The sequence below is a fragment of the Typopeltis vanoorti genome, chromosome 4 (assembly GCF_054136105.1).
Source record: "Typopeltis vanoorti isolate ZY-2024b chromosome 4, IOZ_Tvanoo_1.0, whole genome shotgun sequence".
NCBI lineage: Eukaryota > Metazoa > Arthropoda > Arachnida > Uropygi > Thelyphonidae > Typopeltis > Typopeltis vanoorti.
In genome coordinates, this window is record NC_143552.1 from 31295025 (window position 1) to 31308217 (window position 13193).

General features: G+C 35.0%; 1 protein-coding gene across 1 annotated transcript in view; it reads left to right on the top strand.

Annotated features, from left to right (window-relative positions):
- LOC150107201 (synaptic vesicular amine transporter-like) overlaps nt 1-12992 on the top strand; it is a 143972-nt gene extending 130980 nt beyond the window's left edge. Inside the window, exons 8-14 of the mRNA XM_090391053.1 lie at nt 736-910; nt 2439-2490; nt 3176-3239; nt 5139-5258; nt 6502-6547; nt 6895-6982; nt 12401-12992. Coding sequence (XP_090247179.1) covers nt 736-910; nt 2439-2490; nt 3176-3239; nt 5139-5258; nt 6502-6547; nt 6895-6982; nt 12401-12502 — 647 coding nt within the window. The 3' untranslated portion in view covers nt 12503-12992. The remainder of the gene's footprint in view (nt 1-735; nt 911-2438; nt 2491-3175; nt 3240-5138; nt 5259-6501; nt 6548-6894; nt 6983-12400) is intronic.
- Nucleotides 12993-13193: the final 201 nt, after the last annotated feature.

Genomic DNA, 13193 nt, shown 5'->3' on the forward strand with positions numbered 1-13193 from the left:
ATTTATTTGTTGACAATATTTAAAAATTGAAATTCCTCTAATTTCTTTAGGAAAGTCCTAACGACAATAGGGAATCAGAATTTTCCAAAGTTTCTTTCTGGAAGATCAGTTAGCAGTCAATCTTCAGCTATCGGATAACTGAGCAGAAGACCATCAGCAATTTCAGTAGCATCAGCAGAGAGAAAGAGTAAGACAGACGACTACTGTCATCTTGTGGTCCTAAATCCTAGACAATGTCTCAGTCGTAGTGAGTGAGATAGACAAGCGCAGAAAATCCATCCGTTGGAACAACAAGTGTTGAAATGTCCAGTGGGAATCTGCTGTAAATTGAGAACCTTGACAATGATCACAAAATTTAGTCAAACATATTCTCATTAACCAAGATAGTTCTACAAAAGACGTTTTTTTCTTTTTCTTTTTTTTTTTCAGTGTACGCGTTAGGATTTAACAAAATTTCTTGTATAATCCAGTGGTCTTTTTAACTTTTAATACCTTCATTAATAGAAAAAAAAATGATTTGCTTCCATTGGAAACAGAACCAAATCAAAATCAACGCGGTTAATGAGGAACCTTACAGAAATATTATTTCTGTTGACCAATGTGTCTTTTAATTTAGTTAAGCGAAGTTTTAGACTTCCATGTTAAGGAAATCCTTTTTCTTCAGTTAGTTTAATTTTCATTCCAAGTGATTGTCTCAGTGATAGCGTCGCAATCAAGGAGTTCGTACTTTTGCAGGTTCCATAACCTTTGCTAATATGGGAATTGCTGTTCTGGAGCCGTCTCTTCCTTTGTGGATGATGGACACAATGGATGCTGCTAAGTGGCAGCAAGGAGCTGCATTCTTGCCAGCCAGTATATCTTATTTGATTGGTACCAATGTGTTCGGACCGTTAGGACACAGAATGGGAAGGTAAATGTATACAAGTCTATAACTTTTTTTATTAATTTTTTTTTAAAATCTATAACTTTTTTCTCAAATAACAGTTATTAAGATATTTCAATAGAATCTTGAATGTTCTACCTTTATTCTGAACTCCTAACTGTGGCAGTGAAGTAAATTGTGACTAAAAATTAATTAGAAGTAATTAATTAAAAATTTGACCTCTTTTTTTTTAATTCAAACATTATTTCCCACATTTAGTTTTTTTCTAAAAGAAAGCTATGAACACATGAATGCGAGTTGGAGAAATAACCAGCACTCTACTAGTAGAGCTTTTATTTAAAGGAAAAAAAAAAAAAAAAACATTATTAGGCGGGCCTGGTCTCATCGAAAAATCATCATAAGTTAAAAAGGAATATTTGTTTTTTTGTATTTTTTTTTTTAATGTAACATCAATCGTTTGTAGGAGTTACTTATTAGTTACGTAACTTTGGAAAGGAGGATTATTATAGAAGTCTAAAAATCTATATTTTCTGTACGTAATTTCTGGGCGAGTCCGAAATATCCGTTGGTTTCTTACATTGTGTATATTTTGATACGGTTTAAGAGAACCGAAGCAGAAAGAAGCACAAGGTTATCCAAAATTAAAAATTTCAATATGAAAAATCAAAAACGAAAAAATAGAGGATACATTTCCTATTTTTGTCGTACCACTTCAAAAAAAGGCATTCAAATAAACCAAAAAAAAAAAAAAAAGAAAGAAAGAAAGAAAGAAAGAAAGAAAGAAAAAGTGGGTGGTTTTATTAATTATTCAAGTAATACAGGCAAATCAGCCAAGGGAACACGCGCAACTTAGAAACAAAGAATACTGTTTTTGGTGGTAGTAGGCAGTAGATGCATTTTGTTAATGGTAGTGCGAGGTTTAAGTGGGGGGGGGGGGACGGTGAGTTGTGTGTAGCCCTCCACATATGACTCCATGGACTACTCGGAGTGTCACGTAATAATAATAATATCACCGGCTTTTTTTTTAATGTATGTATTTGTAATAATTAAAATACTGAATAATTAAGAAAATCACGCATAAAAATCTCCAAAACTACCATATCTTGAAATCATAAAATAAATCGATAATTTTACACTATTTTTTTTTCTTTTTTCAGTAATTTTTGGAATATTTTAAGGATTTTTAAAAAATTTTAAATATGCAAGATTTCTGCGTTTCTAATTTGAAAATAATAATAAAAAAAACTGAATTCTTTGTGACGAGACAGTTCTGAAGCAATCTCCCTTAACCAAGAAATCATGTTTTGAGATCTTTCTCTTTATCCTGAATTTTGACTTCATTGAAAAAGTGGTCTTGTTGGATTCATTTACTTCGGGCTGTGGAAGAAGGACCCCTCCGACTTTTTTTTTACGCATCACACATACCTTCTTAATATGATTTATGAAATCACTTCGAGGAATAATGAAACACAGATACATTTTGGCATACACATAATATTGCTTTTACTCTAACATATCAGAAATTATCTCATACAACATTTATTTTTCCGTGTAGGTGGTTGGCAACTTTGGTTGGTCTCCTCATGATATCCATTTGTTTAGTTTTGGTAAGTACACTCTCAATTTTTCTTTTAGCGTCATTATTCGGTGATTAAGCTTTATTGCAATGATTCCCTAAAAAAGTAAACTGACAGGTTAAAATGCTGTCAGCTAACATGTTATCAAGTAGAATGAAAGCGTTTAGTAATTAAAAATAAAAATAATAATAAAATTATTACGATTTTTTCTGTTCATGTGCGTACGCAAATACTCAGTATTTATCACGATTCATCGTGTCTGTTAATGTCCGTCCGTCCGTTTTCAAGAAACACCTCGAGAAATGATGAACCAAATTTTGGTGAATAATATCACTCTTTGAGTATACACAGGATACGGAAAAATTGAGATCTCGCATACTTACTGCAGGTCTTGTAAATAAGCAGACATCTGAAACTTAATCATTATAAGGGTCTTAATTTAGTTTCATTTTATGTTTGTAAATGATCCCAAAACAAAAAAGGCTAAATATTTACAGATGTATTGGGAATCCATACAATAAATATTTACTGCTTAAATTATAACTTAAGTTTTCCTTCTGGTTTAAATCGTTTGATTTGTTACTATTTTTTTGTTTTATTCAGCATTACTGAAATTGTGTTTAAATGCGCAGTTATTAGGATATCATTTAATGAGTTGCCCCTTTTTTTTCTCTCTCGCTAATTTTAAGTACATCTAAAACCATTTCTTTTTCAGATTCCCTTGGCTAAATCTGTGTATCATCTTATATTACCAAATGCTGGAATTGGATTCGCTATTGGTAAGTTGAGGGTTCTACTTTAACCAACTCTTCGGGGAATTGTGATATTCTCACGAAAAGCAGTTAAGTTAGCAATTAGCATCCTTTCAACACTGTTTTTCCACATTTTTCTTTATTTTCTTTCTTCTTTTCTTTTTGAAAAAGATATTTCTAGCGGCAGATCGTATGAATAAATATAAAACCAAATCCAGTGCGCTCGCGCACACCCAATAACAAGTATTATGCTCAGGCATTAATATACTTGTATGCATGTTACTCAATGCTTTTCAGTTTGGTATCTTCTTATTATTTTTAAATTTTGAAAAATTAAATTTGAAAACAGTTGAATTAAATACCAAAAAAGCGTTGTGTAGCATATCCATCTCAATGGATAGGCTACTTGTACTTATTTTGTATTATTCCGTCCCCTCTAAAAATCTATTTTAAGTTTTACTTGTGCAAAACAAAAGATTTGTTTTTTCTCATGTTATTCATTGAGAATCGAGACATCTACTCACAGCTTTGTGAAGCAGTCAACATCGCAATACATTAATGCTAAATGACTAAATGCTGATGGGATAGGAACAAGTGAATATTAGTAATAATTTGTTAACAATAAGGAACTATGAGAAGTAATACTGTACATTACCCTGTTTGAGTGGTATGACTTCACCAGACATAAAGGCATTAGCAACTGTGGATGAGAAAATTAATGAAAAATAAATATGTGTTTAACTCAGGTTCATAAAGATAGGTTGATAGTGAAAGAGACTATTTAATTGGATGTAACGAACTACATTCAGAGGGAAATAAAAGAATCTTACACCTAGAGAGAAACTAAAAAATGGTTTACCAGACAATAATTGTAATAATTTGTGTGTGAAATAAGAATAATATTGCATTTATAATTTTGTGAAAGCTTTGTGACTATGGTGCGTGCTGTCGTACTCAGTGGGACAAATATGAGATCTACCTTTTATAAAGATTCATCGCCCTATGTTGCAGTATGTTCTGCAACTTCTGGAAGGTTTATTGCATTCACTATTTGTAGCAACAATCATTGAGAGTATAGTATAGTATAGTGGGAAACACCTGGATTGAATAAAAATAATATTCCATCAAATTCATTTGATGGAATATTATTTTTATTCAATATTATATTATTTCAAATATTATTATTTGAAATAATATAATATTATATTATTTCAAATACATCACATTCAAATAATAGTGGGAAGCAATTGAATAAAAATAATATTCCATCATGATTGTTCAGCCAGTAACTATCCTCTCTCTCTCTCTCTCTCTCTCTGTAATCGGATTCAGTCTCCGCAATGAACACTGACCATTGTGCAGCCGACTAGGATGGGAAGGTCCTTGTAAGTTATTTTCAGCTGAAAGTGAGTTAACTAGTCTATACGAGGTATCAGAGTTTTTCATCTCACAATACAGATAGTGGCCAGCGAAAATAAGCATTTAAGATATACAGTATTATGTACTAGCCTCGTAGGTTTAGTTGCTTCAGGTCGTAATTCAAAAAACAACTCAGTCCAACAACTAAAGCTGACATCTACATGATACATGAGTGCTGGATATTCTCTTAAACCCTAATGCCCTTAATTTACTTCTTAACAAAATGTGGATACTTCCCCTATGGGAATATTTGCCCTATCGGTCATTTTTGAACCAACTTTTCTTATTGTTAAAATATCTTCCGCATGGTTTGGTTAGGGTGCCCACCAAGTTTGAGGGTATTTCTACTACTGGTTTTCTCTACAGATTGCTCTGATTAGGCTACTTTAATTCGAATTTCGAAACACTTGTCGTTTTCTTTTTGTGTTGTAATATAGTTAATTTTAGTAAAGTGATAAAACTAACTATTAATCTGTGTACTAATATTATGTATGCCTTTATTCTCAGGTATGGTTGATTCATCCATGATGCCCATGTTAGGATACCTTGTGGACATACGCCACTCATCAGTCTACGGAAGTGTATATGCTATTGGTGACGTCGCTTTTTGTGTGGGATTCGCCCTAGGTAAGAGAAATTAATAAGACGTTTGAGCATTTAATAACCAGTAGGAAATGTAACACACACACACACAGGAAACACTTGGGTCGATCTCAGCTAAAGTGGAACCGACCAATAAACCACATATTTCCAATACCAAGCGGAACTTCTTAGTGTAAGTATGTAAGCTGGTCTTATGGAAAAGTTATCTTGATTTGTGTTGCTTTAACTGTGAGCGTGAATCTCCACCTCCCCTCGCTGACCATCCAACAGAAGATTACGCTGGAAGTGACCTTCGACTGGCGTTCCTTCCTGTGTGATCTCTTCTCTTAGCAACTGCAAGAAATAAAAGCAATCACTAATTCTAAGTAGCTCTCTGTTCCTTTGAGTTTTGTTGCACTCCCCACAGATTAAGGAAGTACGGATGACTCCATGCAGGAACAATTATAGATAAAAACAAGTAGGTTCCACCTAATGGGACAGCACTTGCAATACGAATTAAACAACTCGCGATAGTTGAACTAAGTTGGAAGATAGGAACGAGACAGAATTCGAGAAAAGTTCTCAATTTGTTGTGTAATTACCAAAGTAATCGCCAATTACTGAAATTATTTGAAAAAGGTCATATCAGTGCTGAGTGAAAAAAGGTGTCTAGCAAAGTGAGAAATTATGTAAACATTGATAAAAGAACGGCTGTCGACGAGCACTTGTTAGCTAAGCTCAACGTATACCCTTATATTCAACAGTTATAAAAAAACTCACCAAAATAAAGATAAAATATTGTTCAAGATGAAATATCATTTTCTATACATTTTGTTGTATTTTGATATATTTTTTATTATTTTTATGGGGAATGCTTGTCAGATCGTCAATAGTGCTATTTGCGATGGCATTTGTCGTGATTGATAATGTGAGAAAGTTAGAGCTCAAGTATGAGGTGTAGGAGGTCAAAGATTTATTAGCATCAGTTCCTGCTTATTGCTGTTAGCGAATTCTCTGCATGTATGGCCTAGTAGAGCAGACAGAACAACAGGACTATTTGCTAGCTGATCGGGATCACCAGATTCGTTCTTGTGTGTCAGAAGAATTTCATGAGGCAGACTCCAACCTCCGTTTCTATCATTGAAATGACTATCCCATTTGCTGACAATTCAAGGAATATCTTTGTCCTTTCACTTACATAGTAATCTTTTCTATCAGTCGATTTTCACTACGACACAGATTCCTTGTTGTTGTTGTTTAATTTGTGTGTGTTTTTATTTAATTTCAGGTCCTGCCTTAAGCGGCACCATTGTTAAAGCAATAGGATTCGAAGGGTAAGTTACTTCTTTTGAATCTTTCTGTATCACGAGATTCTTTATAATATGCAAATATGTTAATGACATATAGTTTCACATAGCATAACAATATTTTACAGCTCATGTGTAAAACTTAAAGAGCATATCCGCAAATTAGACATATTTTGAGGAAAGGTTTACATATTTACTCAGTCTTATGCATCAGCATCGCATTTCTCAAAATAAACCAGGAATATAGCTAGTAGGAGATCATTCGGAACTCTTAATCTCCAAAAACTCTAACAGTTAAATGAGTATCATTTTGCATTTATTTTACTGTTTGATTCCGGTGAGGAATAGCTTTGTATTAACCTATTTTCTTATAGGCTCGTCTACTGTATTTCTGTAATTTGCTTTATCTATGCTCCTCTCATGATCCTTTTAAGGAAACCTCCAGGCAGGGACGAAAATCAGGTAAGGCGAATATTGATAAAAGTTTAAATAATATAATAAAAGATTACGCCACGCTCTGTTACTTTTAATCAATATTTTCTCCATCCCCTGACTCTGGATTGCATAATCAACTGATGGCGTTGCTTGTTTATAATATATAATAGAAAGTATTTTATTTTATTATATAAACAAACACAAGTAGGACACTTTTTCCATCCGTATAATTTTTTCATGATATTTTAATATTCTTCTTACTCTTTTGTCGCATGCACTGTTTTTAGCTTATAAGCAAAACTCGAAATTTAATGTATGTGTGTGTCTACACGGTTGCTTACTGATTGGTGAATGGATGCCCTTTGTTCACATAACTATGTCTATATGCTCTAGATCCATTTCATTCCACATTATAAACACATCCCCCCTCCCCCCAACCCTGTTCTTCAATACTCACCACCGGTACGTGCTGTGACGTTGCCCCAAACTTGGACAGATTCGTTGAATGATGTGAATGAAAAACAGTTATGCTCTCTCCCTTTTTCACATCAATCTTCGCTCTGACAACCGTGTATACCCTCCTCCCCACCCCAGGTAAAACGTTTTGGTAAAAGGCAATCACACAGGCAGTCGTTTTCAGACTGTACACACCATGACTTGGACTACTTGACAAGAATACTCAAGTTCTGTTTAGTTTCTTACCAAACGTTTGGTTTCCCTTAGCATAATTGTCCACATCTCCACTACAGGCGAAAATTATCCAAGTGAAATCCGTTGAAACATCTTGCCTGGTACCTACCAAAAAATAAAATAAAGTAGATGGAAATACTGTATAAAGACTGTGTTCTCGGATGCTGGGAAGCATTCTTTTATCAACATAATATAAAATAATAAATATTATATATATTATTTATTTTTTTGAAGTTTCATGCATGGAGTATATAGGCCGAGTGGCCTCATGTCATCGTTTTATTATCTTCCTATTCTTCTTTTCCATTTATTTTATAACCAAACACTAATTTTGGAATCTGCTATTGTCCATTTTATTTAAATATTGTGTTCATTTTTTATATTTGCTAATGTAATATTTTTTTTAATTGTCAGATTTCTTTATTTGTTTTGTGGTCCTGCATAAGTTATTTTTCTTAGGTATTTCGTTTGTGCAGTTTGGATTCGTTTTTCATCTTTCGTTTTATTTTGCACATTTCAAAAATAGGCCTTGGCCGGCAGAGGGCAGTTTGCTTAAAGATTGCGGTAGCTCGCCTTAGAAAGATAAACGAGTTTTCTGTTAATATGTGGTGGTTTTTCTTTGTTTTTGCGAGTGTGTGTGTGTGGTTATATGGCACCAGTTCGCACCACAATGGCTTCCAAGATGTTATTTGGAGAATTTAATATCAGAAATATGTCACATGGAGTGTATGTGCGCGCGCACATACGTGAGATGTATACGTTACGAGGGTGAAAGGTTTCTGGATGGAAATCGAGAGAATGTGTCGGAAGTGTTTTGAAAGTTAGTGCCAGAAGTGCGGGTCGTAAGTGAAGATAGCGGAGTCGCGAACGCTGCTCACAAAAGACACGAAAATGTGACTGCCGGAGAGAATATAGATAGGAGTGCGGTTGTAAGAATAAGCGAAGGTGAACGAAATACGGATGGTAACATGAAAGAAAGTGGTGAAAGACGAGGAGAGTGTGATGAGAGAAACAGTTTGCTGCTTGCACGGAGTATTTCACAACGAGTAGTGCAACAGAGAAGAGAACGAAAAGAGGTGAGAGGGAAAGATAAAAGGAAAATATGACAAAACGAGAGAGAGAGAGAGAAAAATCGTAGCTCTTACTTGCAAATGAAGCAAGTATGATAGAGCTACGATTTCAAAACAGTCAAATACGTAGATGGTGTAGGAAGAATGATGTTATGGGGTGAAATGATAATTGTGAGCAAACATGTATTGCAATTCATGTATGCCAATGCTTTATTGAATCAAGGATGAGGAATTTATGACACTGATTAGTACGACATGGATAAAAAGATTTGGAATTAGCTAGATCTGATCGACAGTGGATGTCGTGCTTATAGGAGCAGAATGTGAGGAATGTTGTATTTGCAAGGAGGGTAGGGGGGAATAGGATATTGGAAGGAGCTATTGCTATGATAGCAGAACTGTAACCCAGTTCAGCACAAAAGGCAATATTTAAGGTTAGATCTTGTGAGATGGAGCTCTATAGAATAGAACAAAAAAATGTTTCTTCAGCTTTGCTATATAGTTTATGAGGATGCAACGGAAAGCGTAAGTGGCCTGAATGGGCAAGTTAATTCAATGAATACAAGAAGAATAATTATTAAGGTAGACTTCAACTGTGGGACAGAATTTGAAAGAACACATGTTGGGAAAGATATATAACTTCACAGGATTTGTCAATAACAATATTATCACCTTGCCTCTGACCAGAAGACAGTAATCATGCGGTGTTTGTAATTACGTGTGGGATAGTAGGTGGTGTAAGGAATATAAGAAGAACTACAGAGTCGGTGATTATGACAAACTTAGAATCAAACTGCAGCCAAGGCATAATATAATAAACTGCAAGGATGTGCTTTAAAATGGTAAAGGGATGTGGGAGTGAAGCAAGTTCAGACCGGACACGCAGGATCAGGAGAATAAATCAGTGTAGGAGTTAAATGAATGAGCAACAGCATCACTCAGAAGATCATCAGAAAGAAGAAAAAAAAAAGATAATGCAGAATTTACCGAGGATAGTGATTATGGGATTAATGAGCCAACAAAGAACTGGGAAGAAGGGTGACTAGCATGATAAATTCAGATTATGATAGGAAATAAGCTAAGCACAATAAATCCAATCCTAAAGAGCTCTTTTTGCTACATGACGAATAAAAGAACGGTTATAAAAGGATAACTTTAATGAATTTCAATGGTAGGTGACAGGAGCAGATAGTCGAGGTACTGAGTATGATCCGTACTCGAGTATACTAATTTTGTTTATCCTCCGGGTGAATATATTACAGTCCCTGTCGCAAAGGGACAGACTGATGATGAGAATAGAAGTAGATGAATAAAGGTACTGAGGACAATAGAATATCACAATGTTAATACAGGCATAGTACTGGGTGTGATATTGGCAGTTGTGTTATGAAATTGTGCAAGAAAACTGGCAGTGCTTCTGACGAGCCCGTTTTATTTAAGGCTCTGTCTGGGTAACAAGGAGTGGAAAGAGGATAAAATCGCATTGGAGCAAAGGAAACTCCAAGACAGCTAGAAAATAAATACTCGACTGGGGGAAAGCACAACTTTGTTAAGGGTAGGTCTTGCCACAGTAACTCACTGTGTAACATTGAAATGGATTTTGCAAAGGCATTTGACTGGATACCATCTGGAACTAAAGCAAATGAGAATGGACGTGAAGCTGGTGGTATGAATAAGAGGGCGGCTGATGAAGCATTAAAGAGTAGTATATATGGTGAAGTGGAATCTAGTGGCCAGCTGCAGGAATCGGTACTTGGACCTCTGTTTAGTAAACACATTAAGGATAGAGGAATTGATCTGAAGATACGAGAGTTTGCAGATGATGCAAAACTGGACAAAAGTTAATAACGACGTAAAGATCATGTAAGATGAACTAAACAGATTTGGCAATGTGGTAAAAGAATAACAGTAACCAGTTTAAAGTTACAAAGTGCACTTTGATATGAGAGATTACAAACTGTATTACATAGATGGAACTGCGCTGCAAAAGATTGAGGTTAGGAGTAATGTGGACAGAACGTTGAAATGCAGAGGACATATATATTGCCGAGGGGAGGCACATATCGCAAAGGATCACCTTGAGGTTAAGAAATACGCTGACAAAACTTCTCATTTTATAAACATTCATTTGGCCACACCTGGATTACTGTGTACGAATTCAATCCTGGGGTTTTTTTGGTTAAACGAGGAAGTGATGGAAATGACCTACTGGCAAGTGCTCAAGGTAAAGACAGGTTTGGGGAATTCTCCCTCTAGAATGGATTGAAGGTTTTCATTACAAGATTTCGTTGATACAGGAAAGAAGCGATATATATATTACATTACAAAAAGGGATTTTATAGAGTAGATACTGACGATATTTTCCGATGCCTGACATAGGAGAGAACAAGGGGAATAAGCCATGGATGTTGCGTAAAAATATGGTTCAAGGGACCGAAGATTATTTTTTTCTTGGAGAGTATTAATGAGTTGCAGGTCATGAGGATATGTGTGTGTATATATATATATATGCTGGCACTGTGGGAATAATGGTTAGCGAGGCTTCCCACGATATGTTTTCGGACTGCATAAAAATACCTTTCCTTTGGCTCTAATTTTTAAGTCAGGTGATCTCTATCTGCCATAAGTTTTCACTGATGGCCGAGTTCATAACCGCTGCAGACACTAGGCTGAGAGTGTTGCAGAACATGCTACATCTCATGATTGACTTTCACTTGTATTAATGTCCGAAACCGTGCGAGTTCTATAGTCGATTTTTCTGTGTTTCGGCAATAAAACCTAAGTCTGAGAGGAAATTCTACTTGCTAATCGAAAGATCGATTAACTCGGGAACAAGCTGAAAATAAGCCTAGAAAAAATTTTCTCATCTAAAACCAGAAGCATCACTATAGTGATCTGTTCTTCTGGCAGACTATCATTATGGCACGAGCAACATTAGCACATGGTTAGAGAAGTCCGTATAATAAAATTTTTTTTTTTTTTAATCTTGAATTATTTCCATCCATCCAGTTCTCATTCGTCCAAGGCTGGTTGAATCTCCTGATTAGGGTCTTTAAACAATTCAATAAATCCGGTCTGCTATTCCTGTGCTTTATCCGTCTAAAGATAAGTATTTATTTTGTGTCTGTAGACGAGTGTTCACGGGATCAGTTTGCCTGATGATAAATCATATTTTCAGGGCGGAAAAACCTCACTTCTTTATGAGACCTACTAACTCACCTTTTGAAGTGCCGTAATAAAGGTTCTTCACGCCATAGACGGAATTCGAACACAGGTTTTTTAAATTAAGGAGCTTCGTCTATATATATACCGACTGAGCTATAATGGCTCCTGTTTCAGTTCTTTTATTCCGATTTTTATCTTCAATATATATATATATATATTGAAATAAATAAATGTCATTTTGTTCGACTATTTTTGGTACATTTTAATGTTTGATTTTTAACTTTAATGGTTTTGCATTTGATACTGTTGCAATATCTTCAGTAGCCTTAATTTTTTTTCGAAAACAGGGGCAGCTGGTTTCAGTCATTTATCATTAGTGAGCTGAAGTTCCACATCGCTATACTATCATTTAATTAGTTGTGTACACCCACACATAAGCAGTTGAATATATATACCTATTTCCTTCGTTATTAATTTATTTTTTTCATATATATAACAGTAATTCTGTTTTTTGTTTCAGTCTTTATTGAAAGACACTTCCGTGCGTTATGTGAGTTACACTAATGAAGAATCACCAGAGGAGGAGATAAAGAAACCTGCTCCGGAAGAATGGGTCAAGTGAAATCTTAAAACATATCAACGAGGTCATCACATGACGCCAAAGCCTTAACAGTGGATACAACTATCGGAACATCAAGAAGCTCCCAAGTGTTACTCATGAAAATATATCCCCAAATGGGCATTTGACGTCTCATTAACAAAGTTAAAGTTTCTCCATCTCTCTCTGTCCCTCGGCTGTCATCCGCATTTCCTGTTCCGACAAGTTAATGTCAACTGAGAGCTTCAAAGTGTAATCAAAATGCTACGTCCCTCAAAGTCTGCTTCCTCTTTCAATTGTCACGCTCATCCAAGGACTGAAAAAAAAAAAGACATTGAAGAGTTAAAAAGAACCTCCGGCTGCAATGGCTGGAGTGTATTTTTCTGTGCCAATATGTTGTGCTATGAACAAAGTGTTTATTCTTATTCGCAAGGATATTTCTGATGTTCTGAAAGTTTAACAGTCAATGTCGTTGTAGAGTTATTTAAACAATAAACATGCTGGAATCGGCAAATCCTTGATTATCTACTAATATTAAAAAATGTATATAATAGTCGTCTATAAAACAATTCTCGAATATCTTATCTTAAAGGACAACAGTTTCCGCAAAAATAATGCATGTGTTGTTCAAACATTTGATAGCTACCTAATCTAAGACACAGCGAGATTAGGATTCGTGCGAAATGAAATCATGGATGTTTGTGAAGATTTATTT